Here is a 25,728-nt window from a genome sequence, read left to right as displayed (position 1 = left end):
AGAGAGAGAGAGAGAGAGAGAGAGAGAGAGGCTTTGGTTCACTGAGACCCTTTCTAAAAATTAGAGGACAATAAATATCCGAAGTTGCCCTCTGTCCTCCACATGTCATGAGCACCATCCCCCAAAATTGATCTGGTTTGAACTTATTCTTCTTTTTTTTCTTAGAGTTGGGGTTATAGAAGTGTATCGCCCACACCTCTACCTCCTTTGACTCATTTTGAAAATTTCCAACCAAAAGACTTAAGGTGTCCAAAGCTGAAATCCCCCCGCCTGTCACCACTCTGCTGGCACTTTCCTTCCCTCCGTAACTCAAAGTTTAGTCCTTCCAATTACTCAGGCCAAAACCTTGAGGTTATCCTTCTCTGCTTAATCATTAGTCACCTCCCATGTCCAACCAGCCAAGACATTGTTTGCCTTATATTCAAACTTTATGTAAAACCCGACTACCTTGTCAATAGACCCAGTTCAGATGCCATTCTGTTGTGTGTGGTGCTGCATGCATTTAATCCTGGCACTTGGGAGGCCGAGAGAGGCATGAAGACTTCTTTGAGTTGGAAACTCACCTAATCTTCATAATGAGTTCCAAGCCAGGTAAGGCTACATAACAAGACTTTGTTTCAAAAAAATAAAAAAAGTCACGATTGTCTATCACTTGGGCTGCACTTGACCTTATATTTTAGACAGAGTCTCACTGAACCTAGACCTCTTTTGGTTAGATTGGCAGGCCAGCAAAGCCAGAGGATCTGCCCGTCTGTGCCTGCACAGTGCTCAGGTTACAGCAGCATACCATTATGCCCAGCTGTTAGATGTGAAGCAAGCACTTTACACACAGCCATTTTCCCAGCCTCGAGTAAGCCCTACCCCCCCCTTTTTTTTTCTTTTGGTTTTTCGAGACAGGGTCTCTCTGTATAGCCCTGGCTGTCCTGGAACTCACTTTGTAGACTAGGCTGGCTTCGAACTCAGAAATCCGCCTGCCTCTGCCTCCCTAGTGCTGGGATTAAAGGCGTGCACCAGCACCACCTGGCACCACAGCCCTTTCTTAAGAGCATAAGGTAAATCGTATATTCCTCTGTGCTGAGCCTTCCCATCGATCCCAGCAGCAGCTAGAAAACCTCTCAACCCTACAAGGCATACACGGCCTGCAGCATCTGCCCCATCAGGACCTTCCGGCCCTCGTCACTTTTCCTACGCTCTTTTCCAGGTAAGGGCCTACCCTGATCATCCAGCTTTTTAAACCCTTTTCTTTGTTTTTATTGCAGAGCACTTAAAATCACCTTTCTACACAGTTTATTTAATTAGTTTATTCTGTAAGATTGGCTCTTGCTATGTCGAAAAGGCTGGTCTTAGACTCCTGCTAATGTTATCTTCCTGCCTCAGCCTCTTCAGTAGCTGCCATTCCATTCAGCTTCAGTTCACTTATTTTAATAGGTTTCCTGGTTTTCCAGTCAGAATGGAAACTCTGTGTCAGGCACAGTTCTATCTCTAGTGCTTCAAACAGTACACAGGAAGGGTATGTGTGTATGCACGTGTATGTGTGCATGCGTGTGTGTGCATGTGCACGAGCACAAGTGCTGAATTAAAATAAAATACAGGCCAAGTGGTGGTAGTGCACATCTTTAATGCCAGCTCTCAGGAGGCAGAGGCAAACAGATCTCTTGAGTTCAAGGCCAGCCTGAGTGCATTCTAGGAAGCTACACAGAGAAACTGTCTCAAAACAAACAAACAAAAATTATATATATATATATATATATATATATATATATACACACATATATATATTACACATATGTATATATAATATACATTATTTTATATATATTATATATATAGAGAGAGAGAGAAAGAGAGAGAGAGAGAGAGAGAGAAAGCAGAAAATTAAGGAGGGTTTTAGAGAAATCTTTCTTTTGCTAAGATATAACTAAATATAGTAGATGAGAAAACTCCTTATAAAAATAGATAATCACACTCATTTTTCATTTCTTAAAACTTTTAATTAAGGAAGGACAGAAAGGCACCTTTCTTCCCCCTCCCATCAGCTGGGGACTGAACCCAGAACGCCTCATACCTAGGCAGCAAGCACTGATCACTGAGCCATACCAAGAGGAGCCTCCCCTTTTACTGGATGGAGAAATCGGGGACCTGGAAGCTTATCTCAGTCAAACTTCCTAATACACATGCAGTTAGATTCTAACATGTCTGCCCAACGTCCTTTCAGGCAAACTGGTTACATTCAATTCTAGCTAATGGGACAGTCAAACACTTTTTTCTGGTAAACACCAGTCTCCATAAATTCTTTCAAAGCAGCTAGGGTTCCATATACAATGACACTGCATTAAATACTAAAATGACTGTATTATTTCAAAGCACCTTGATTTACCTCTGTTTAGCCCCAGTCTTCTCTGTATTAGCTCCACTGGCCTTTCCTTGAAAGGTATAAACAATTCTGTAAACCAGGATCTTGGGTGAACAGGGTACAGGGCTCCTCGTGTCAGAGAAGCTAGAAAAAAGCCCAAGCCTCCCAACCCTTTACCTTGGGAGCTTCAGGTAGGGTGAGGCACAATTTTCACTAAAGGTTTACAAACAAATATATATATATATATTATATATATGTGTGTGTGTGTGTGTGTATACATACATATATGTACATATATATGTAAGTGTACATTACACACACACACCACTCATGGAAGGAAAGTGGGATAAGGGCTGAGGAACCCCTCGACAATAGGAGTGATGACATTTATCCCCATGGGACAGAGCTTAAATAGAGATCAGTAGTGTACTTAAGGCAAAAGTAGCCAGGCAGATTACAGGAGATCCAGTAAGGCAGAGGTAGTTTTTTCCCTAAGGCCTGGGTGGATGGCATGGTCCTGGGGTTAAGGGCCCATTACTGGAGGGAAGATGCCTACATGTAGAAAGGAAGGGATTTTCTCTGGCACCAACAGTGATGAAGTTTACTGATTCAAGTCATCATAAATCTAGGGAAAGGAAGCTTTAATAAGAAAATCTCTTCTAGTTTCCCCCTTGCAGGGGAGTTGGCAGCTCAGCACTCTTTCTCAGTCTCTTCAGCTCTTGGCTGAGTTAGTAGCTTGGGTAGAATAAGGATGTCTTGGCAACAGTAGGACAGTGAAGGCTGGAGGTGACCCCAGGAGTGTGGGGTCATGTGCTGTGGGTCGGCCTCAGGAGGTGGATGAGCTTCCTGCAGTGTCTGATGGAGGCAGGCCTGTTGCTGCTATTCGGCAGTAACTGATTCCCCAAAGAGAGCAAGGCTAACTTCTCACTGGCACCCAGTGACACCAGCACCTGCAAATTAAAGCAGATGACAGAACTTGACAGAAGGGTGAGAAGCGGCAGTGTTGGCACATGCCAGGGATTCGCCTTTAACTGAGAAAAGTGAGATGGGCCTCTTACAGATTTGGAATAGACTGGTCAAGACAAGAAATCTCAGGGGCTATGACTCAACAACACCCAGTTACTTAATTCTACTCTCTCTGGGTACTGGCCATAAAAACAATGCACCAGGTGACCCATTCACCTGTCCCCAGGAAGGGGTTAAAGAAAGCAGTAGTATCCCACAGTAAGCCAGACCCTCTGCTTCCCAGTGGGTCGTCCTTCATTTCCCACCATTTCATTGTTTCCTCACATTGACTGCCAGAAAGTCTTTTAGTTCAGTACCAGCCTGTCAATTGCCTGCGGTTCTAATGATACCACACCAACCAATTCTACTCTGTGATAGCTCAGATGTGTGAATCTTGTGGGTTTTTTTTAGAGACTCAACATTAAGTAGAAGCAAAACAAAATCTTATTTGATGAGAACAGGCTCTAGACCCAGATGCAGGAGTTCAAAAGCCCTGTTCCTCCTGAGAGCTCTGTAACTCTGACATGTTACTAAATTAGTTCTGCTTCAGTTTTCTCACCTACAAAAAGAGGGGAATAATAGCTTAACCTAGGCAATAAAGCTTAAAGGCCAAGCTCTGTGCTACGGCTTCGCGACCTCAGTATCTTCTGGCTCTCCCCATCTCCCTTCTGTTTTGTGTCTGGAAGAGATAAGACTCGGGGTCTCAGGCATGCCCTAGCCCACTGGAGCCTTCCAGATCCGTGCCCTTCTCTAGGATGCATTAGGAAACCCACCTCCAAAGCACAGTCTTTGAGTGTCTTACATCTAGATAGGGAGTATTTTGCATTTCTAGGTATCCTGGGTCATCACAAACTACACTAGAGAGATGCCATGAACTTCAGGGCCTTTGATCATCATGGCTCAGAAGTCCCCTGGCTTTACCTGATGAATACAGGGCTCCTGTTGGAGGCTCCGAAGGGCAATGAGGGCAGCCTCTTTGACAGTTGGCTGAGGGTCTCCACATGCCATTTCTAGGAGCCGCTGGGGTACTTGGCACTTTAATAGCTCCTTGCCCAATCCTTCAGGTCCCAGATTGCCTAGAGCTGATGCAGCATTGCGCCGGGTCCCATCTTGAGCATCTCCAAGCAGCTGGGTCATACTGGGCACTGCAGCTGCCAAGGCAGGTCCCAAGGGCCCAGCCTGGTAGGCTGCATTGCCCACAGCAAAGCTGGCACTGCGTCGCACGGCAGGGTCCTTGTCTCCAAGCCCTAACAGCAGAAGGTTGAGCAGTCCCGACTGACTCTGTAGTGCCCCACGTAGGGCCATGCTGTGCTGTAATAAATGTCCCAGGAGCCCATATGCACGGACTCGCACAGTGTTCTCCGAGTGGCCTAGGAGGCTGCGCAATGGACGATAGGACTCATCGGAGCCAGACAGGAGCTCTTGGATAAAGGACAGGTGGCTGGGGGACAGAATCCGGGCTGTGTGTGTCAGCAGGGACAGGAGGTCAGAGATCATGAGGGGCTGGTCACTCAGTAGAACAACAGAGAGGAATGAGAAGATGGCTCTAGAAGAGGTGGCCACTGTGTTTACAAACTGCTTGAGAGAGGTGGGATCCGTGAGGGCCAGGCGTGTAAGGAGGCCAAGGGGCAGCTCTGCTTGTAACAATGAAAGGTGGTGGCAGCAGACCTAGAAGAAATGAGTGTTCAGGCAAAGGCAAAAGAGAGCAAACACTGGCAGACAGAAATGCCAAGCCAAGGAAAGAAATCTTCCGAGGCAGCGGAGCCTTGCTCCCATAGCACAAAACATGAAACCCACCTGGAGTCCAAGAGCAGATTCTGTCTACACTTACACCTGGCTCTGCAGAGGCACAATTTCTGCCTCCAAAGATCTAAGGTCTAACACTAAAGAGTGCCAGGGCAGTAATTTCTGACCAAAGAGCTGAGCTCCAGTACCTGGCCTCTCAACGGAGTTCCAATAGAACCAGATGAGAGACCAGTGAACAGGGGGAACTCCTCCACATACCTGCAGCAGGCAGACTGCCACTTCCGAGGCCCTGAGGTCAGCCAAGACACCTACAAGGAGGTCAGCATCCACATCCAGGGCGAAAGGGAAGCAGAGCAGCTTGCACACAGAGAGCACCACGACGGGGAGAAACTCGGGCCCCTGCGGCCTAGGACGGGAGGAACACAGACTCGCTCTTTAAGACACTGCTTCTGCTGGGCAGTGGTGGCCCACGCCTTTAATCCAAGCACTTGGGAGGCAGAGGCAGGTGGATTTCTGAGTTCAAGGCCAGCCTGGTCTACAAAGTGAGTTCCAGAACAGCCAGGGCTATACAGAGAAACCCTGTCTCGAAAAACCAAAAAAAAAAGACTGCCTCTAAGATGCTGCCTCTCCCTCTTCACACTTGCTCTCGAAGCTCCACTTTCCCAATCTCAGCACTCTTGGGTTCCAGCCCAGTCCTTGCCCCACCTGTAGCCTTCTGCTCTTCTCCTGCCCTCGCTTCCTCCTCCCCTTAGAGCCTGACGCTGCTGTTTTTCTAGTTCAGACTCACGCCTGGCTCAGGTGGTGCAAGAAGCTGGGTGAAAGCAGGTGCTTCAGGGTCAGCATGAGGACACTGCCATGCTGGGACAGGTGGCTCAGGCATAACTGGGACTCCTGTGTGAAGATGGTCATGGCCAGGCTCAGCAAGGCTGCCATGCCTGAAAACAACAGAGAATGCAGAGCTAGTAAAGCAAGCAGGAGCCCCAGGTGCCCCTGATCATCCAAGGCTCCCAGAACCTGTCTGGTCCTTTTGGTCCCCCATTGGTGAGCAGCTCCATTGTAGTCCCTAACACCCTCTCTGCACACAGTAGAAGCAATTATCTGTAGGATAACCCAGTTCTAAGCTGCCCCCTTTTGAAGAGGAACCCTATGCAAACAGAGCTATGGTAAGAGAAAGCCACCTTGGGGTGAAATCAGTGTCCAGTCTGGCTCTAAGCTGGAGGGACTTGATAGTGACAGGTCGTCTTCCTGGGCAGATACCTCCTCGGGCAGCCTCAGAGCCATGGAAAAGCGGTGCCACAGAATGGTCCACACCTCTGAGCCAGCCACATCCCTGACCAGGCCAGGCTTCCCCTGTTAGAGAGGAGGACATGCAGAAGGCAGGGATCCAAATACCTTTTTGTTATCGCTATCCCGGACACAGAGTCACAGAAACCATCCTTCCCACCTAATATTGCCATATTTTCCTTCCTTTCCTTTCCCATTTCCCCTTTATCTTTCCTCCCTCCCTCCTTCTCTTCCTTCTTTTTAGAAAATAGCATCCATCTGGGCAGACGGATCTGAGGCCAGCCTGGTCTACAGAGTAGCTGGGCAGGTGGATCTCTGAGTCTACAGAGTGAGTTTCAGCACAGTCAGGGCTACACAGAGAAACCCTGTCTTGAAAACACAAAAACAAAACAAAACAAAACAAACCCAAAGCCAAACAAACAAAGAAAAGAAAAATTCATTATGTATTCTGTATAATACTATGTATGTATTCAGGCTGCCCTCAAACTTACCATCCTCCTGCCTCAGGCTCCCAAACCCTACAATTTTAAGTCCACCACCACACCCCAGCTTATGTTCCTTTGCTATAGCTTAACCCGACCTCTCAATCTATGTATGTGCCTACTGAAAACTAAGAAATTAGCCTGTTCAGGTCTGTTCATGTCAAGGCCAAGTTGTTACAAGGCTTATTTTAAAAAACAAAACAGGGCTGGTGAGATGGCTCAGTGGGTAAGAGTACCCGACTGCTCTTCCAAAGGTCCCGAGTTCAAATCCCAGCAACCATATGGTGGCTCACAACCATCTGTAACAAGATCTGATGTCCTCTTCTGGAGTGTCTGAAGTCAGCTACAGTGTAATTACATATAATAAATAAATAAATCTTAAAAAAAAAACACAAACAAACAAAAACAACTTTTTTCCCATTGAAACAAGAGCTTATGTACCTCAAGCTAGCCTCAAACGTACTATATGGCCAAGGCTGGCCTAGAACTTGTTGATCCTTTGGGTGAAGAAAAAATTTCATCTAAATAACGATAAGAAAAAGCCCACAAGCCCCCAACCTGAGGAGCTGCTTTTCTACCGCAGCTGGACAGCTCACTTCCGGGTGCTGTTGTGGGCAGGGGGCCTTTTCCGGCTAGTACAGTTAACAGCAGTGTGAGATGACAGGCAAGCATGGGGTACTTCTTCATGTCTATATTCTAGTGATTCCAAGCTCTACCTAGTTCCCCTCTTTGCTCCTCAGTCTCACGGCACACCTGTACCTGCGTAAGGAGCTGAAGCAGAAGAATGAGGAGGCCATCATAGAAGCCACAACTACACGGCGGAGTCAGCCGGACCTGTTGGAGAGAGGCAAGAGGAACAGAGATGCTCAAGAGGGGAGAGGTAGGCACCCAGACCAGGCTCCCAGCACCCTGGTGGGTAGAAAAACCTCTTTCTTGGCCTGGCAGAATCGGACAAGTTTGGGTCTCAGGAGCCTTGGGTTTTGCCTACTCTTTCATCATGTTCCTAAAGATAGACATTCTAGTAGGATAAGCTTTTGGGTCCAAAAACAATTCTAATTTAGGAAGATGTTTGCTAAACAAGAAGTTGTTTACACAGTTGAATGTGCTTAACAGCATCTCTTAGAGACAGAGACATACATATTCAACATTTTAAAGGCGGGGCTGGACTGTAGCTCAATGGCAGCCAAGGTTGTGCCAGGCCCTGAATTCAATCTCCAGCACTTCAAAATAAGGAGATAAAACTTTAAAGTCAGACAAGGGAAGGAGGCAGTAGGAAGGCAGAACACCCTAAGATGTACAGAGCACAGCACAGAGAGAAGCAGGTGGGCATGAAAACTCATAGCAAACTCCAGAAGTGAATGACAAGGCTTTGGAGCCCCCTGGCATCAGATAGGCCATGCCAGTCAACACTGCTGTGGTTGGTCTACAGAGTCTGAGGCAGTTCCTATAAGCAGTGGGAAGCCAATAAAGACTTGCACAGCATGACTTCTGTTCCTGAATGCCACCTCCAGTCGGATCTGTGTGACAAGTTCCACAGACTGAGGTGACTGACCTCAAAAGGGGGAGGCCTCCTGGAACCGGTTGTGGAACTCTTTGCCAGAGAAAAATTATTGAGCTGTAGTTCTCATGGCAATCTATCTGTTTTGTTTTCTCTTTTTCTTTTTCTTATTTACATGTTCCTGGTAGCCTAGGCCAAGATCTTAATCAAGAATAATGGGTAAGAAACCATCCCTAGAGATGGGGTCACTAACATGACCTTATCCCCAGGGAAACCAATGTATTACTTTTTAAATCATTTACAAAACTATAATAGATAAAAACTTTCCCAACAATAAAATTTCATATGACTACACATGTGTACACATGAGGTGGGGTTTGGTATATGGTAAAGAAAGCCTTAATTAGAAAGAATTAAAATAGTTTAAATTTATGCACTGAAGATTTATTAAAAAATCAGGCATTAGATATTAAATAATAATTGACCATGGGGCTGGAGAGTTAGCTTAGTGGTTAAGAGTACTGACCATAAAGATTTATTAACCTACTCTTGGAAATATGCCACTAACCTTGGACAACTGCCCCACTGAATACATCTTTTTGAATTGTTATATTTGATGATTTATATTAATAATGATGTTACCTGTTCTGTTTGTGATTCACTGAATAGTTTTAGAGTTGTAATGCTTGGATGATTTTTGTGTGTTACTGTGCCAAATGGTTTTTGCTGGTATTTATGATTGTTTCATTGGATATAGTTCCTAAGAGATGTAATGTTTGGTTTTTAATGTATAAAATCCCCTGCTTGAGAGCTGCAAAATCCACTCAGATTCAAACTGCCTCTGTGTTTGTTTCTGTTTGTCACTGCCAAATCCTTTCCCACCTAGCTTCAAGGACCTTCATTCCAGGGACCCCCATACCCAACTGGGGTGGTCCGTGGCACCCAAAATAGCAATATTTTATAACATCTCGTATCCATTGCTTTATTCTCAGAATTTAGAATAGTGCGAAACACTCAACAACAGGTCTGTGTTCAAGAACCATCGATTGAATGGATGGCACTATTTTCCCCTTAGAAAGCTCACTCTGGTGGCAGGGAAGAGAATAACAGGGCAACTTTCCTTGAGATGGCTAGAGGCTAGAGAGAGATAACACACAAATACAGCCAGGTGGTCAGAGAAGGTGCCACAGAGCCACAAGATGGAGTCAACCCTAAGGCAGAATACTGGACCTGGGAAGCCATCTAAAGGGGTAACGGGGAGAAGCTTCTGGGTGAATGTTAGTGCTTTAGCTGTGATGCAACCCCTCTGAAGGCCAACCTCAAAAGGACAAGCAGGCGACTATTACTGCATTTGCTGTGTCCAATCTTCCAAGTGTGTTGTGGGAAATGTGAGATATAAGTTATAAAGAACAGTAAGGTCTACATATATAAGGATGACAATTATAGAAATATGAAGTCTATCCTTTTTCCAGAGAGGGAAGAGTTCAAAAGGGGTCAGGCAATGGTGGTACATGCCTTCAACCACAGCACTCCGGAGGCAGAGGCAGAAAGATATCTGTGAGTTCAAGGTCAGTGTAGACCACAAAGTGAGTTCCAGGACAGCCAAGGCTGTACAGAGAAACACTACCTCAAACACCAAAAACCAAAACATAACCCAAACCAACACAAAGAAGTCCAAAGGGCCTGAAAGGGAAAAGAAGAAGGCAAAACAGAAGCCTGAGTTCCTGAAGGATGCACTGCTACACATTAGTTCTAGAGAAAGAGCAAGCCATGTGCCTGAAGAGCACACTACTCAGTGTTAGTGATGGAGAAGAGTGAGACATTGCAGTAGGAGGTACATGATTAAAGTATCAGGAAGAACTTCAGTCAAAAGAACATGAGTTCCTGGAGGAGACCAAAGCAGGCAGGGAACCTCTCTCCCCAGGTACCTGGGCAGCTTCCTTTATGTCCCCCTTCCCTGTCTCCATCTTTGGAAGTTCTGTATCAGAAAAGCAGCACTGACCAGCCCAGGCCCCAAACAACCCACTGTCAGGAGGCAGAGGCAAGGAAGGGAGGCTTCTTGACTCCTTTTCCACTCTGTAGTTTCCTTCGGGTGTCCCAGATATGGTCTGTCCCCAGGAGGGCTGCCCTGGTGCTGGCCTCAGCAAACACATCTGGGCCTTCCCCAGTGCCTCACCTCTGCAGGGGCAGACAAGGCGTGTGCAGCTGCAGCAATCCATTCCCGGGGCTGGAGGTCAAAGGTCACCCCTTGCTGACCAAGCTGTCCTAAGAGACAGGCTGCTGCATTCTGTGAGAAAGGCAGAGGAAAAGGAGGGACATGTGAACCCAAATGGTGTTCAGGGCATGTAGGAGATGCTTGCTGAGACAGCTGTGGATAGAAGTATGGCTGCCTGCCCCCAAGAGGGTCAGATGAAGGGCGTTAATAAGGGAGAAGGTCGAAAACTCACCACGAGAGAGACGACGTGTGAGTGGGTAAAGAGAGCAGCAACCTCACTGCCCAGCTTCTCCATCCTGGAACAGAGATGCACGGGAGGTGACAGTGGGTCCTTCCTCTCCCTGGTACTACACCTGGGTTCCACCCACGCTGCATGTCTACCTCCAAGGTCGAAAAGTGATGAGACTCCAGGCCTGTTCTTCATAGAGAAATGCTAGCCCCTTCTAAGGAAAGGCTAAAGGGTGCCATGCCCTATATGTCAGGGTCAGCTTTGTGGGAGGAAGACTTCAGTCAAGAACGAGAGATCTGAGTTTATGACTCACCCTGAAGGCAGATCTTGGAGCCGAAAGACAAGAAGGGACAGGAGGTAAAGTGCCACCTCAGTGGACTCTTCCCAGTCTGCTACTTTTACCTGCAGAGGAAACCTGAGGTATCAGAAAAACTTCTGGGTGAGACGGGACCACCAGGAGACACCCAACCATGTTGGGATCACACTGGCTTACCTTGCCCTGGACTAACATCAGCAGTGACTCCAAGGCCAGGGGCTCTTGCCCCAGAATATGGCACAGGCGCTCACTAATATAGCAGCAGGCATAGAGAACCTAGGGAGGCCGGAAGGAGGCCGTCAGTGGATAGAACCGCACTGAGGTCCTACGGTGGAAGGCTCAGCTGAAAAGCATGCAAGCCTCTCAGGAGAGCTGGCGTCCCCACGTGGGGCTGAGACAGTTTTGACTGTCAATATGGCTAGAGTGACAAGAGCCTAAGTAAAGCACGCCTCAGAGGGTTTCCAAAGCAGGGAAACCTGTCCTGTGGCACTGTCCCACAGGCCGGGCCTGCACGCAATGAGAGGGAACGGGAGAGCCAGACACCACAGCACCACAGGTCTCTCTCTGCTGCTGGGATGGAATCACATGGACTGCCCTGCTCTTCTCAACCACACATCCCAGGAAACCTTTCTCCTCTGAGTTCTGGGTGGCCCAGAACTCACTATATAGTATAGACCAGGCTGGGAAGCAAGCTGGCCTCAAACCCAGAGAGCAGCCTCCCTCTGCCTCCTGAGTGCTGGGAATTAAAGGCAAGCATCACCACGTCCACTATGGATAATCTCTCTCTCTCTCTCTCTCTCTCTCTCTCTCTCTCTCTCTCTCTCTCCTTCCTTCCCTTCCCTTTCTCCTGACTCCCCTCCTCCCCTCCCTTCCCAGAAGTTAAAGGAAATGTGAGGTATAAGATGTGGGAAGGAAGTACCTTGAGAAGGTGGAGGCACAGGACATGGTGCCGCAGTCCAGAGATGAGGGATGGCCTCAGTTGGCTGCTGTCCTCAGTTAGCTGGTTGGCCAAATGCCAAGAGACCTATGGAGACATACCTATTCAACTCTATCCTGTCTCCCTTATTCCACTTCCGTCCCTCACGTTTCTTCAGCTGGCCAGGACTTTCCGACTTGTGCAGGCCCTTTTGGGTTCACTAGGAATCTCAGACCCCATATCATTCCCAGTCTCCATGGCCAGTGGAGAACGGAATCTTCCCTAGTTTGGTTTTAATGGCCCTATCACCTGGGCAGTGACTGCTGAGCCAGGGGACCAACACTCTGGCGTTCTAGCCATACTGTGCTGAACAAGAGGCCCAGACCAGCCCGGGAATGTCTGTTTCTGGACATCCTGACTGTTATTTTTTTGGTCTCTCAGCAGAAACTGTGGTCAGCCTCCCCAGTTCCCATGCTGCAGGAAGAAAGGACTATGAATTTGTAGCTCAGACCTGCTCCTTGGCGTCCCAACAGCTGGGCAGCCCCACAGGGGCAGTACACATGGCTGCCAGGGCAGAAGAGATGGCTCCAGGTACATCTTCACTCTGCTCCCGCAGCGGCTGGCTCACTTGTGGGGCTCCTGTGGAGAAAGTCAAGGGATACTGCTAAAGGCTGATTGTTTCTCACACGTTCAATTTTTTAGGATCTTTTTGCTGTGTCTTGCTTCGTTTGTTTGTTTAGAGGCAGGGTCTCAGTATGTCCCAGGCAAGTCTTAAACTAAGAAGCTGAAGATAACTTTGAACTTGATCCTCCTGCATCCTTTGAACTTGAGCACCTGTGAAGCACCAGGCGGCACCATTCCAGATGATGGAAGTAGGAAGGACAGAGCCAGACCACAGAACAGGGAAGTCGGATCACCTGGTGGTGTGTGGAAAGGAAGCTGTGGAACTGTCAGTCCGTGAAGGAGCCCATCCAACACAGCACGCTGTGTGCTCAACAGGCTGGAGTAGAAGGCTTTGGAGATGGCCCGGCTGTTTCCGTCCACAGCTTCACACAAGGCTGAAAAGCACTGAAGGAGAGAAGAGGAGTTAACAGCAGGGCTTCAGAAGACTGACTGGCCTTTAATGAGGACAGGGACCACCCCAGGAAGCTGGGGACAGTTGTCTGAAGTAAGACTTCCTCCTAGAGAAAATGCAACGACTGCCTTCCTGTTTGTCCTCCCCTCTCTCCCCTCCAACCTCCACACAAACTCTCTCTGTGTACAGGGATTTAACCCTTGTACATGCTCTCATAATCATCTAACTGATCCTTCTATTGTCTCACCATCATCCCCCTAGATGATGTTTCTAAAATGTGGTACAGGGGTATAACAATTCAGAAGAAGAAAGACAATTATTCCAGATGCCTCATTAAACCCAGTATTCAAATGACGTGACAAATGCTGGCCAATTACAACGGTGACTTACTGGTCAAAACTTCGTCTGGGAGCCGGGCATGGTGGTGCATGCCTTTAATCCCAGCACTCCGGAGGCAGAGGCAGGCGGACTTCTGAGTTCAAGGCCAGCCTGGTCTACAAAGTGAGTTCCAGGACAGCCAAGGCTATACAGAGAAATCCTGTCTCGAAAAACCAAAAACAACAACAACAACAAACAAACAAACAAAAAAACTTCATCTGGATATTCAGAACTTTTTGACCCAAAAGGAAGAGGAATAGGAAACTAGAATCTCAGACTGGAAAAGGGAATGGTTCACTAACTGGGGCAGAAAATTAGCCACAGCTGTGATCTCAACTGCTGGTTTCAACAACAACCACACAGCTATTTTCCTTGGCCACCTGTGTGTGTATCCTCTGGACCTGTGATAACTCAGTTGTCCTCTCATTCAATCCTCCATTCTCCTGTCCTTAACTCAGGGTCTGAGACAGAGGACTTAGTAGTTCATGAGACTTAGTTGGAGAACACTAGATGTTCTGCAAGATGAGGGTCTTTTTCGGTTGTTATGTTGTTTTGTTTTGGAGACAGGGTCTTACTACATAGCCCTGGCCGTCTCAACTATATGTAGAGACCAGGCTGGCTCTGAACTCAGAGAGATTCAGCTGCCTTCTGAGTGCTGGAATTAATGGCATGTACCACTATGCCTGGTTTTTAAAATTTTAATTATTTACTTTTTGAGACACTTATATTTGTGGCCCTTGATAAATGCCAAACCACTTAACGACCCTGTAATTTGCCTTTGTAATTTAGGTGTAGTGCTCTTTCTATCTAAAACGGCCTAGCTCCTTCCCTGCCCCACCCACCTGGCAAAACCGCTATGCATTCTTAAAATGTTAGCACACATGCCTTCCTCCTTCACCGTTTGAGGACTCCTATGTAGCACCAATGGCATCTTCTTCAGTGGCCCTTTGCACTGTATAGAGTTCTAGTGGGTTTTTCACTTTCCCTACTTGACTTTTTATTTTGCTTTGGTTTGTTTTTTTTTTGTTGTTGTTGTTGTTTTTGTTTTTTGTTTTCTCCAAGATATGATTTCTCTGTATAGCCTTGGCTGTCCTGGAACTCACTATGTAGACCAGGCTGGTCTCAAACTCAGAAATCTGCCTGCCTCTGCCTCCCAAGTGCTGGAACTAAAGACATGTCACGCTGCCCAGCCCTTCTTGACTATCTTTAGTCTCTTCAAGGTGGTGACTCTCTTACTCATGTGGCATATGGCACATGGTGAGAATTCAATGTTTGTTGTATGGATGTAGTCATAAGACAGGGGCTGGGAGAAATGCAGAAAAAGATAGGAAAGGCAGAAATCTGGAGGCGAGAGGAGATTACCATAAGGCTATCCCTTCGAAATGTCTGCTCAGAATCATCTGATTGGGCCAGCAGCTTCCCCAACAGGTCCAAAAAGAGGCTGGCAGCCTCCTGAAACACCTGCAGGCTGGGGAAGAACGAACCCATGGCATCTTCCCATCCTCCCACGAAAAGCTGGAGGGTGACTATGATGAAGGGGGTCAGTTCTGGAAAGGCAGGAGACCTCTGCCATGGAACACATCAGAATGTTTCTCCTTTCACCTCTGCTAACACACACACACACACACACACACACACACACATGCACGCACACCATTCAAGCCCCTCTCAGCTGTGTTCATATCTTGATCCTTCCACTGAGGCCCATCTGCGCTGGGTTACTGCCGACTCTTAGAGTCTGATGTCTTGGGGAAAAGCTTTAAGTGTCTCAAGGCCCTCATGAGGACCAACTAGATTGTGAAGGTTACTCAGCTCATCTTCAGCCCTGCCCCACATCCCCCTCCTCCACACACTGGCCTCCGAATGAGGGGGAGGAAATGGAGTGGACATTGAAGCCAGACAGAGAGAAAGCTTCCCACCTGTTGCCTGTCTGGCTCCTTTCCAGATTGAAGGTGCACGAAAAGTAGGCCTGAACCACAGCCACCAGGTCCCGTAAGAATGCCCCATACCAAGGTTGCTGTGAAGAAGGGGGAGAAAAGGTAATGTGAAGAATGGAGACCGAGAGCAGAAGAGCACCAGTCAAGATGGAAAGGGATGGGAGGGAGGGAGCCAAGAGTGTCAGCTAGCCGGTTACAGACCATCTGGAGATGTTGGAGGGAGAGAGGGGCTACTTTCTATTAAACTATCCTTTTTAGTTCCTTACTGAGTCTGACACTCAGCAGCAGAGGGAGCATCTAGGCTGCTGTGGTCTGTCTTACTATCCACTCAAACTAGGGGAGGGAGGATGTTCTCTGAGCTCAGCCATGGCAGGACCCAAGGCAGGGAAGCAGAGGTTTGGTCCCAAACACACTGAGCCTTGATCCTAGCTCTCCCACCTGTCATGTGGTCAAGTGCAGTGACTGCAGGAGTTCATTTCTGAACTTCAATGTCCTGGTTTGAAAATCAGGTAAAAAAAAAACCCAAGTCTCGCCTTCTGAGACTATTCTAATATCGGGAAATTATCTATTTCCTAAAGCTCTGGCTTTTCTCTTCTCTTAGAAAACCAGATTGGGTACACGGGCTCAAACTTGCTGTGTTACCACATGGCAACCATGGGCTGGAGCTGAGAAGAAGCCCCGTTTACGGTGGGGATGTCTTTCATACTCACTACAACTTAGACAGCTGTATAACTAATCTATTTTACCTACTCCACTGACTGATACTACTTGCTTAGAGCCCCAGAAGGTACCAGAATCTGTAAGTGATGGTCTGGTCATTAGAAAAAGGAGGACAGGGCTGGTGAGATGGCTCAGTGGGTAAGAGCACCTGAGTGCTCTTCCAAAGGTCCAGAGTTCAAATCCCAGCAACCACATGGTGGCTCATAACCATCTGAAACAAGATCCGACGCCCTCTTCTGGAGTGTCTGAAGACAGCTACAGTGTATTTACATATAATAAATAAATAAATCTTTTTAAAAAAGAAAGAAAGAAAAAGGACAGAAAACAAGAGGTGGTCAGGCCAAACAGATCAGCAGCTCCAAGAAAGAGCTGCCAAGGAAAGGAGACTAAGGAAAGGAGCCAAGAAAAAGGACCACCTCTTGTCTTCAGAGACTGCTAGGCTGTGTACCTGCTGGATGCTGCTACTCTCCTGGCTGTACCTAAGAAGCCTAAGAGGCAGCTCGGGCAGTCCTGCCTCCTGGCAGAAGGAATACAAGAGCACAGAATCACTGCAGCTGGACAGGAGACTGCTCAGGATGCGGAGTGCAGGAAGGAGGTGGGACACACCATCCAGGACGCCTTTCAGGATCTGGGGACAGGAGAGAGAGAAGACAGCAATTGGTATAATTATAAGGAAAGGGAGAAGAGTCACAAATACTGAATGTCTCCAGGGTGTTACCAGAGCAGAATAAGTCCGAATTCCTTCTTGGACGAGTTGAAAAGCCAGGGAAGAACACAGGTGCAGGGGAACTGCACCAGAGAGGACTATGGAAGCTCACCTGATAGAGAACACCAGGGACCAAGGGGCAGGAGACTCAAGATCTGTCCACCAGCCCTAGCATCATTGTTGTCTGTTCCCTCCCTTGTCCAGCCCTTCACCTTAAAGATCATACACAGGCATGCACACACACAGGCACACAGGCACACACACACACACACACACACACACACTTCTGAAAAGTTAAAACAACAGACATGAAACAATGTTATTTAACTCCAGAGAAACAAACCATCATTCAGCTCTAGATCAAGGACTGCCAACATTCCACATGGGGAACATAGCCCACCACATGTCTGTGTGCAATCTGCACTTTAAGGATAGGATCACACTTTTAATTAAATGGGTATTCTTCAAGAGTGTAATGCTCACACCTAATGTCTCATAGTTTGTTGTTGTTGTTCTCAATTTGGGGATTTATTCTCCCATTTTACAGTATGTGGGAAAGAGAACTACTCATTTTAAAGACAGAGAACAGATGTATTTGTATAGATCAGAGTCTAGTCACAGATCAAAAGCTGGGTTTTCATGAATTCTGATCCAGGGTGTCTTATCCCAGAAGCCAAAGACTTTCTGTTTTCCAAGAAATGGGCTGTGCTGGTGAGATGGCTCAGTGGGTAAATGCTCCCTGCACAAGCCTGACTACCTGAAGGTGGTGTTCAGAACCCATACAAAGATAAAATAGAGAACCAACTCCACAAAGCTGCCTCTGACCTCTACTATGTACCACAGCATGGGCCCCAAAATCATTATTATATTTGGTTATTATAATTGGTTAATTTTTTGATGTTGCACGGGTTGCCTTCAATTTCCCAGGCTCAAGAAACCACCTGCACACACTTTTAATTACAGCAGAGGTAGGTGGATCTCTTGTGAATTTGGGGCTAGCCTGGTAGAGAGACCCTGTCTCAAAAAAAAAAAAGGTAGGAGGGAGAGAGAGACAGAGAGAGAGTCAGAGAGAGAGAGAGAGAGAGAGAGAGAGAGAGAGAGAGAGAGAGAGAAGAAAGGACTACCTCCCACATTAGACATGCTCCAACAATAGGAGGAAAACTGTTAGATCCAGGAAATAAGAGCAAGGTACCAATATTATTCAGTGGAGAAAGAAGAACTTTTAAAAAAGTACATACAGAGACAAACTTAGATCTTATTTCATGATCTGCACAAGCATCAAACATCAACTCAAAATGGGTCAGAGACCTTAGCGTCAAGCGCTATCGAGCGTTTACAAAGGCTTCAAGGCTTCAAGGTCTTGGGTTTGGAGGAATCTTTTTTTTTTTTCCAAGACAGGGTTTCTCTGTGTAGCCCTGGCTGTCCGGAAACTTGCTCTGTAGGCCAGGCTGGCTTCAAACTCAGAGATCCACCTGCCTCTGCCTCCCAAATGCTGCAATTAAAGGTGTGTGCTACCACTGCTTGGTGGCTGGAGGATATTTCTTATTCATAAATGCAAAGTATAATTCACAAAAGGAAAAATCCTGATAACCTAATAAAATCAAAATTCAAACTCTTGTCAAGCATGGTGGTCCATGCCTCCTGGAGCCCAGCATCGGAGACAGAGGAAGGAGGGCTCTGAGTCTGAGGCCTGCATGGGCTACGTGGGGGGTTTCTGCTCAGACTCCGCTACATAACAAGACCTCCCCAACCCCAGAAACATAAAAAATACATATTTAAAATATTTCAATTCAAAATATACCATCTGAGTACAAAGAAGATAAATCATGGACTGGGATTTGCAAATAAATCACTTGTCTGATAAAAGTCTTGTATCCAGAATATGAAGAGAACTCTTATAGCTAAGAAGACAAAAAAATTAATTTTTAAAAATGACCAGAAGAAAGCTGGGCAGTGGAGGTGCATACTTTAATCCCAGCACTAAGGAGGCATAGGCAGATCTTTCTGAGTTAAAGGCCAACTGGTCTATAGGAGTTCCAAGACAGCCAGAGATGTTTCAAAAAGCTCCCAAAAGTAGAAATTAATTTTTAAATTAATTTTTTTAAAGATTTATTTATCTATTATATGTAAGTACACTGTAGCTGTCTTCAGACACACCAAAAATTAATTTTTAAAAAAGAACAAAGAATTATGGTGAATGCTTTTAATCCTGCACCCAGGAGGCAAGGCAGGCAGACCTCTGAGATCCAGCCTGGTCTACAGAGAGAATTCAAGGTTAGCCAATGCTACACAAAAACTCTGTCTCAAAAACAAAAAAAAAGTCTAAAGATGCACAAATGAACAAAATAAAGCATTTAAAGGTCCTCAGCACTCATCACAGTGGGATTCAAATTAACACTGAAGTGTGTTTTAAACCTACTTTACTTCGTGTGTATGAGTGTTTGCCTGCATATAAGTCTTTGTACCACTTGCGTGTCTGCCACCCTTGGAGGTCAGGAAAGGATATCAGATCCCCTGGAACTAGAATTATTGACAGCTGTGAGCTGCTTTGTGGGTGGTGCTAGGAATTGAACCCAGGTTCTCTGTCCAAACAGCCAGTGCACTTAACCACTGAGCTACCTCTCCAGCCCTAGGGGTCAAGTTAAACTAATGACGAGCTGTTACTCTTACTAGAATGGCTACAGTCACAAGTCAGGCAATAACAAATGTCAGCAAGGGTGTGGAGACGACAGAACTCAGGTTGTCAGTAGGAATATAAGAAGGAACAGTTCTGGACTGTAGAGATGACTCAGCGGTTAAGAGCACTGACTGCTCTTCCGAAGGTCCTGAGTTCAATTCCCAGCAACCACATGGTGGCTCATAACCATCTATAATGAGATCAGAGGCCTTTTTCTGGTGTGTCTGAAAACAGCTACAGTGTACTTACATATAATAAATAAATAAATAAATCTTAAAAAAAAAAAAAAAGAAGAAGAAGAAGAAGAAGGTACAGTTCCTTTGGAGGACAGGCCAGCAGCTTACCATTCGGCCCGCAGCTCCACTACTAGGTATTTAGCCGAGGGAAATGAAGATATATCGGTACATAGATGGATAACGTGCATATACATAGAATTTTTGGTTGTAAAACCAAAAAAATAGCTAGCCATGGTACACGCCTTTAATCCTAGCACTCGGGAGGCAAGTACATCTCCATGAATTCTAGGCCAGCCTGGGCCACATACTCTCAGTCTCAAGAAGAAAAACTGTGGAAACAAACCAATGGCCATCAGGTTGTAAATGGATGAAGACCATGTTATTTGTAACCAGCAGTAAAACGTGAAAGGCTTGGGACCAGTGAGATGGCTCAGGGAGGAAAGGTGTTTGCTGCCAAGTCTGGTGACTTGAATTCAGTTGCTGGTACCCAGATGGTCCGACTCCTGCAAATTGTCACCCCCAAACCTGTGCCATGGCACAAGTGCCCCTATCTATTCACAAATACATAAATGTCATTTTTTGTTAAAGAGGCTCAGTGGAAGAGTGCTTTTCTAGAACATGCAAGCCCCTGAGTTCATCCCAGCATCACAAAATAACTAAGTAAATAAGAATGAACAAAATACTGCTCTGTGCTGTATCACAAATAAACCTCAAAGACAAGTCACTCCTGGTGATACATGCCTTTAGTTCCAACACTGGGGAGGCAGATGCAAGCAGATCTCTGTGAGTTCAAAGTCAGCCCTGTCTATACAGTGAGTTCCAGGACAGCCAGACCTACATAATTCTTACTGTACAGACATGGAGACCTGTGTTTATATTCCCAGCATCTGTGTAAACAGCTGGGTAGAGCAGCATGCCAATCGAATCAGAGCTGAGGACAAGGTCAGGAGGACCCCCTGAGGCTGGCTGACCAGCCAGTCTATTGGATTAGTGAGTCCTAGCTTCAGTACAAGCTCCTGTTTCAAAACAGACACGAGACAGAGTGACAGAGGAAGGTGCCTGACACTGACCTCTGACCTCCACATGCACAGGCACACACGTGTACTTATACACTGATACATACGACAAATGGAGTAGCAAGGGGGAAATAAAGAGAAACCATACTTTTCAAAGTTTCTGGGAGGGAAGAACACGGTTTTGGAGATGCAAAGATGGAAAGATGCAAAGATGAAAGAAGGAGCCTAACTTTTAATGCTAATTAAAATGTTGCCCCTGAAAAACAAACAAACAAAAACCCAAAAGTCACTCATCCCATTAGATATCTGTGGTATAAAATACTGTATCCTGGGGTAACTATATTTTAACTTTGTCAATGATAGTTTTGTTGTTGTTGTTGTTGTTTTGTTTTGTTGTTTTGTTTTGGTTGTTTTCGAGACAGGGTTTCTCTGTGTAGCCCTGGCTGTCCTGGAACTCACTTTGTAGACCAAGCTGGCCTCGCACTCAGAAATCTGCCTGCCTCTGCCTCCCAAGTGCTGGGGTTAAAGGCGTGCACCACCACGCCCGGCTGTCTATGATAGTTTTATGAAACTATGGTTTTCTCACTGTATAAGCACAAAAGAGCCTCCATTTAGCCTCTCAGCTCATGATGCCTACAGTATTTGCTATGAAAAAGTTCCCGTTCTACTCAGATATTTTTTCCCTTCAGAAAGAGAATTGTGTAGGATTTATGTATAGGCTGGACACAATCATATGAAGGTGAGTTGATACCATGGCTAGCTATATTTTTGTTTCAGAGGCAGATACACCTACATTCTAACCTCCTTGAAATAACTGGAAAAGGACAGCTCCTCTGTCTCCCTATGGCGTGATGTCATCTCTGACATCCTCTGCTTCTTACCTGCTCGCCAGTCCCACGCAGCTGACTCTGGATGCGCTGGCAGAAGTCAGGATTACACAGCAGGGTGAGGGGGGACTTCAGCTGCACAGGCCCAGGCTCGGTGGTCTCTAGTAAGCGTTGCCACTCATCATCACTGTCAGGCTCCTGGGCATTGGGAGAGAAAGGTCAAGAGGAGTGAGTGCTGCAGTCATAGTGCTCTCAACCCGAAATTAGAACCTGGGAGGCTTATGAAGTAACAATAAGCAGCCAGGGGCTGCTTCAGCATAGGTATATATCTTCAGACACTGTCAGAAAAGACACAATGGGCAATATTTAAGGGGTCTTGAAAAGTTCCTGTGCAGCACTGGGGTACGTGCATAAAGAGCTACCTAAAAAGGTGTCCAGGCACCATGGCTGATAATGATAAAATATTAGGAAGCCAGTTGGGCATGGAATGACAAACCATGGTCTGTCTCTATTAGGAACTAGGAAGTTATTGATCATAGGACTTGAGGATCTACCTTGTATCGGATTCCTACATAGGCTGAACATAATCATGAAAAAAAATTGAAGAACACTACAAAACAACTTCCTTATGTATTGTTCTGGCTGGGCACACTTCTCCTAAAGGTTCAAGTTTTAAAGTCAAGTTTTAAAGTCCTGGTCTCGGCGTGGTAGCATCTAGAGATGCTGAGACCTTCAAGAGATGAAGCCTAGTGGAAGGTGCTTAGGAAAACTGGACACCACCATGCAGAAGGCATTGAGATCTCCCTTCCCCTGCACTCTCCACTCTGTAGTAGGGTCTGAATGGAAAGCCTTGTATGTCCAAGGCAAGCAGTGTGCACTCTCCCGCTGAGCAAACTCCCAGACAGGAACAGTCTTTTTCCTGGAATGCTGGTTAGGGTTCGGTTTGGTTTTTCAAGACCCAGTTTCTGGGTAGCCCTGACTGTCCTGCAACTCCCTCTGTAGACTAGGCTGGTTTTGAACTCAGAGATCAGCCTGCCTCTGCCTCCCCAGTGCTGGGACTAAAGGGGTGTACCACTACCATCTGGCTCGAAGGAAGATTATTATAAAACTTTGGAGCAGGCTTCACCCAGCATCTCTGGCTCCTAGGCTGAGATGTACTCCTCCTTCCATGGCCCCTGCTATGGTGAGGCTATTAGCAGTGCCATCTTCACTAGAGCTGAACCTTGCTCCTGAGTCTCTAAGACTGTGAGCTTATTAGTGTAGGAAAACACTGTTAATATGTGATTATTTTATGTGTGGGCGTTCTGCCCACGTATACAATTACACTGTTGTACATTCCTCATGCCAGCAGAAGCCAGGAGGTATCAGATCCCCTGAAATGGAATTACAGACATATTAACATGTGGGTGCTGGGAACCAAATACCCGTCCTCTTAGAAGAGCAGCCATTGCTCTTAATTGCTGTGTCATCTCTCTAACCCTCAAGAGGAAAAAAAAATTAAGTGCAATTGGAGCAACAGGAAGAATGTGAATATGGAGAATAATTAGTTTACTTATCTATTTATTGTTGTTACAATAACAGTACAATATTGATGTGACATTTCTTTTCCTTTCTTTTTTAAATTTTTGATACAGTAGACCTGGCTGTCCTGAAATCCTCTATGTAGATCAGGTTGGTCTTGAACTCATAGAGATCTGCCTGCCTCTGCTGTTTGTTTGTTTGTTTGTTTTTCCAGGCAGGGTTTCTCTGTGTAGCCCTGGCTGTCCTGGAACTCACTCTGTAGAGCAGCCTGGCCTCAAACTCAGAAATCCACCTGTCTCTCCCTCCCAAGTGCTGGGATTAAAGGCGCATGCTACCACTGCCCGGCCTAAGTGCTAGGTTTAAAGCCAGGTGTCACCCCCAGTTCACTGTGGAATCTCTGACTGTGATTGTGTAAGGGAATGACTTTACTCTTAGGAAATATGCACCAAGTATTTTGAAGTAGAAGGACATGTCTGCAGAAGATAGTGTGTCCACCAATTCATGCAGACTCATATAGCAAATAGGACAAACTGGTGACAGGGAGGTGGATCCTAAGGGGAGGGTTTTATGTTTGTTTTGTTTTCTTAACCATGAGCTCCAATACCACAAACTGATTAACGCTGCTATAAAAATTATTTCCAGGGCCTAGATCAATGGCTAAGTGGTTAAGAACACTAGATGTTCTTCAAGAGGACCTGGGTTCAATTCCTACATGGGCTTCAAAACTATCTGTACCTCTAGTTCCAGGGGATCCAATGCCCTTCTTGTGGCCTTCATAGGCACCACACATGTATGTGGTGCACAGACAAACATGCAGGCAAAACACCATAACAATTTTTTAAAAATTGTTTCCAGAGCTGGGCCTGGAGGCCCACACCTATAAACCCAGCATTCTAGAGGCTGAAATAAGAAGAAATCTGAATTCAAGGACAGCCTGAACTACATAGTGAGAACCTCTCTCTTTTGATATTCTGCACCATGGAAACTTGCATCTTCTCCTACAGAGGATGTGGCGCTCGAGGCATCTTAGATGCACAGAGAATGAGCCTGCCAGCATTCAGAATGAGCAGTTCACCTCTGACCGCATAGCCTCTACCCAGTCTCTGGTATTCTGTCTTGGTAGCACAAAGAAGACAGAGATAAGGGTAAGGCTATAAAGGAATTCTATATAGTCTCATAATTATCATTATTATTGTCTCAATGTGTTTGCTTACATGTGTATCTACACACCATGCACATGTGTATCTACATACCATGCACATGCCTGATGCCTGAGGAGGTCAGAGAAGGTAGTGGATTTCTTGGAACTGGAATTGCGGATGACTGTGAGCCAGCTACCACATGGGTAGTAGGAATCGAACCAGGGGCTTCTGCAAAAATAAGTGCTCTTAACCGCTGAGCCACTTTTCCAGCCCCATGATACAAACTGAAATTATTTCAAAATATAAAAATTACAACTCTACAATAGACACAAAAGGTTGAAGAAGAAATACGTGCTGTGATATAGAATCAAGGTCTAAAATAGATCATATGCTAACAGAGGCACAATGTAAGGCAACACACATAGGAGACAGCCAAACTGCACATGTACATGTATGTACATGTGTGTGACAGTCAGAAAGCTTGAAGCTTGAAAGGAGACAGATTAGTAATGGGAGCCATCTTTGTAAGTGCAGTGTGGTTCAACAGAGATCTTCATCTGTATTTATGTTTTGGTTTGGTTTGGTTTGGTTTGGCTTTTGTTTTTTTGTTTGTTTTTGTTTTGTTTTGGTTTGGTTTTTGGTTTTTTAAGACAGGGTTTCTCTGTGTAGCCCTGGCTGTCCTGGAACTCACTTTGTAGCTAGGCTGGCCTCGAACTCAGAAATCCACCTGCCTCTGCCTCCCGAGTGCTGGGATTAAAGGCGTGTGCCACCACCACCTGGCTTGTTTTGTTTTTAAGATAAGGTTTTATTATGTAGCCCAGGCTAGCTGGATATTCTTAGGCTCAGGAGAGTCTCTAATTTCTGAGAATTACATGTTCACATAATATGTTAACAAGGCTATCTTTAACACTACTGGAGCTTATACGTATTGCTAATATTGCTCTAAAAATCATGCATCTAGATCTAATGCCTCACCTCATTTTCAGGATCCACTACATCAGTGCTCCGCCGGCCCATTGCCTCTGGCCTCAGCTCTAGGAAGGCTTGTTCACACTCCAGGGTGATGTGGTTTTCCCTGCCAAAACAAGCAGAGGCGTAAGATGCCTTCCAGACCTGAGGCTTAAGGCTCACTGCCTTGTACCTCCCTCCAGGCTCAGGAAAGAGTCTAGAGGAACTGGTCATACACGTGGATAGAGGGTGTTTCTTGGAGGGTTATGGGATGTGGTCAGTACAGTATGTGTTAACATCCACACATAGATTACTGCCCTCCCAGTCTGATCTACTATCGAGCATAGATTTGTTTTTTTATTCTATGATTTTCCATTCAAATAATCTTCCCTTTTGGACAGAAATGGTTCTTATCCTTTCAAAGTACAACTGACATAGAGACAAAATCCTCAAGTTTCCTGAACCAAGAAATAATTAGGGGCTGGAGAAATGGCTCAGAAG

The 25,728-nt window shown here is 46.0% G+C and overlaps 1 protein-coding gene across 1 annotated transcript in view; it reads right to left on the bottom strand.

Annotated features, from left to right (window-relative positions):
• Positions 1–2,704: 2,704 nt before the first annotated feature.
• Positions 2,705–25,728, bottom strand: part of Stk36 (serine/threonine kinase 36) — a 30,684-nt gene continuing 7,660 nt past the window's right edge. Inside the window, exons 10-27 of the mRNA XM_021197329.2 lie at positions 25,255–25,354; positions 21,671–21,814; positions 16,603–16,782; positions 15,417–15,514; positions 14,860–14,965; positions 12,962–13,112; positions 12,556–12,683; positions 12,048–12,152; positions 11,306–11,404; positions 11,126–11,214; positions 10,816–10,879; positions 10,545–10,655; positions 7,630–7,704; positions 6,283–6,454; positions 5,892–6,039; positions 5,363–5,510; positions 4,280–5,026; positions 2,705–3,303 (exon numbers count right to left, since the gene is read on the bottom strand). Coding sequence (XP_021052988.1) covers positions 3,160–3,303; positions 4,280–5,026; positions 5,363–5,510; positions 5,892–6,039; positions 6,283–6,454; positions 7,630–7,704; positions 10,545–10,655; positions 10,816–10,879; positions 11,126–11,214; positions 11,306–11,404; positions 12,048–12,152; positions 12,556–12,683; positions 12,962–13,112; positions 14,860–14,965; positions 15,417–15,514; positions 16,603–16,782; positions 21,671–21,814; positions 25,255–25,354 — 2,809 coding nt within the window. The 3' untranslated portion in view covers positions 2,705–3,159. The remainder of the gene's footprint in view (positions 3,304–4,279; positions 5,027–5,362; positions 5,511–5,891; positions 6,040–6,282; positions 6,455–7,629; positions 7,705–10,544; positions 10,656–10,815; positions 10,880–11,125; positions 11,215–11,305; positions 11,405–12,047; positions 12,153–12,555; positions 12,684–12,961; positions 13,113–14,859; positions 14,966–15,416; positions 15,515–16,602; positions 16,783–21,670; positions 21,815–25,254; positions 25,355–25,728) is intronic.

This window comes from Mus pahari, chromosome 5, assembly GCF_900095145.1.
Source record: "Mus pahari chromosome 5, PAHARI_EIJ_v1.1, whole genome shotgun sequence".
Classification (NCBI taxonomy): domain Eukaryota; kingdom Metazoa; phylum Chordata; class Mammalia; order Rodentia; family Muridae; genus Mus; species Mus pahari.
The sequence above is the reverse complement of the archived record's forward strand: the minus strand, read 5'-3'. Positions and strand labels throughout refer to the sequence as shown.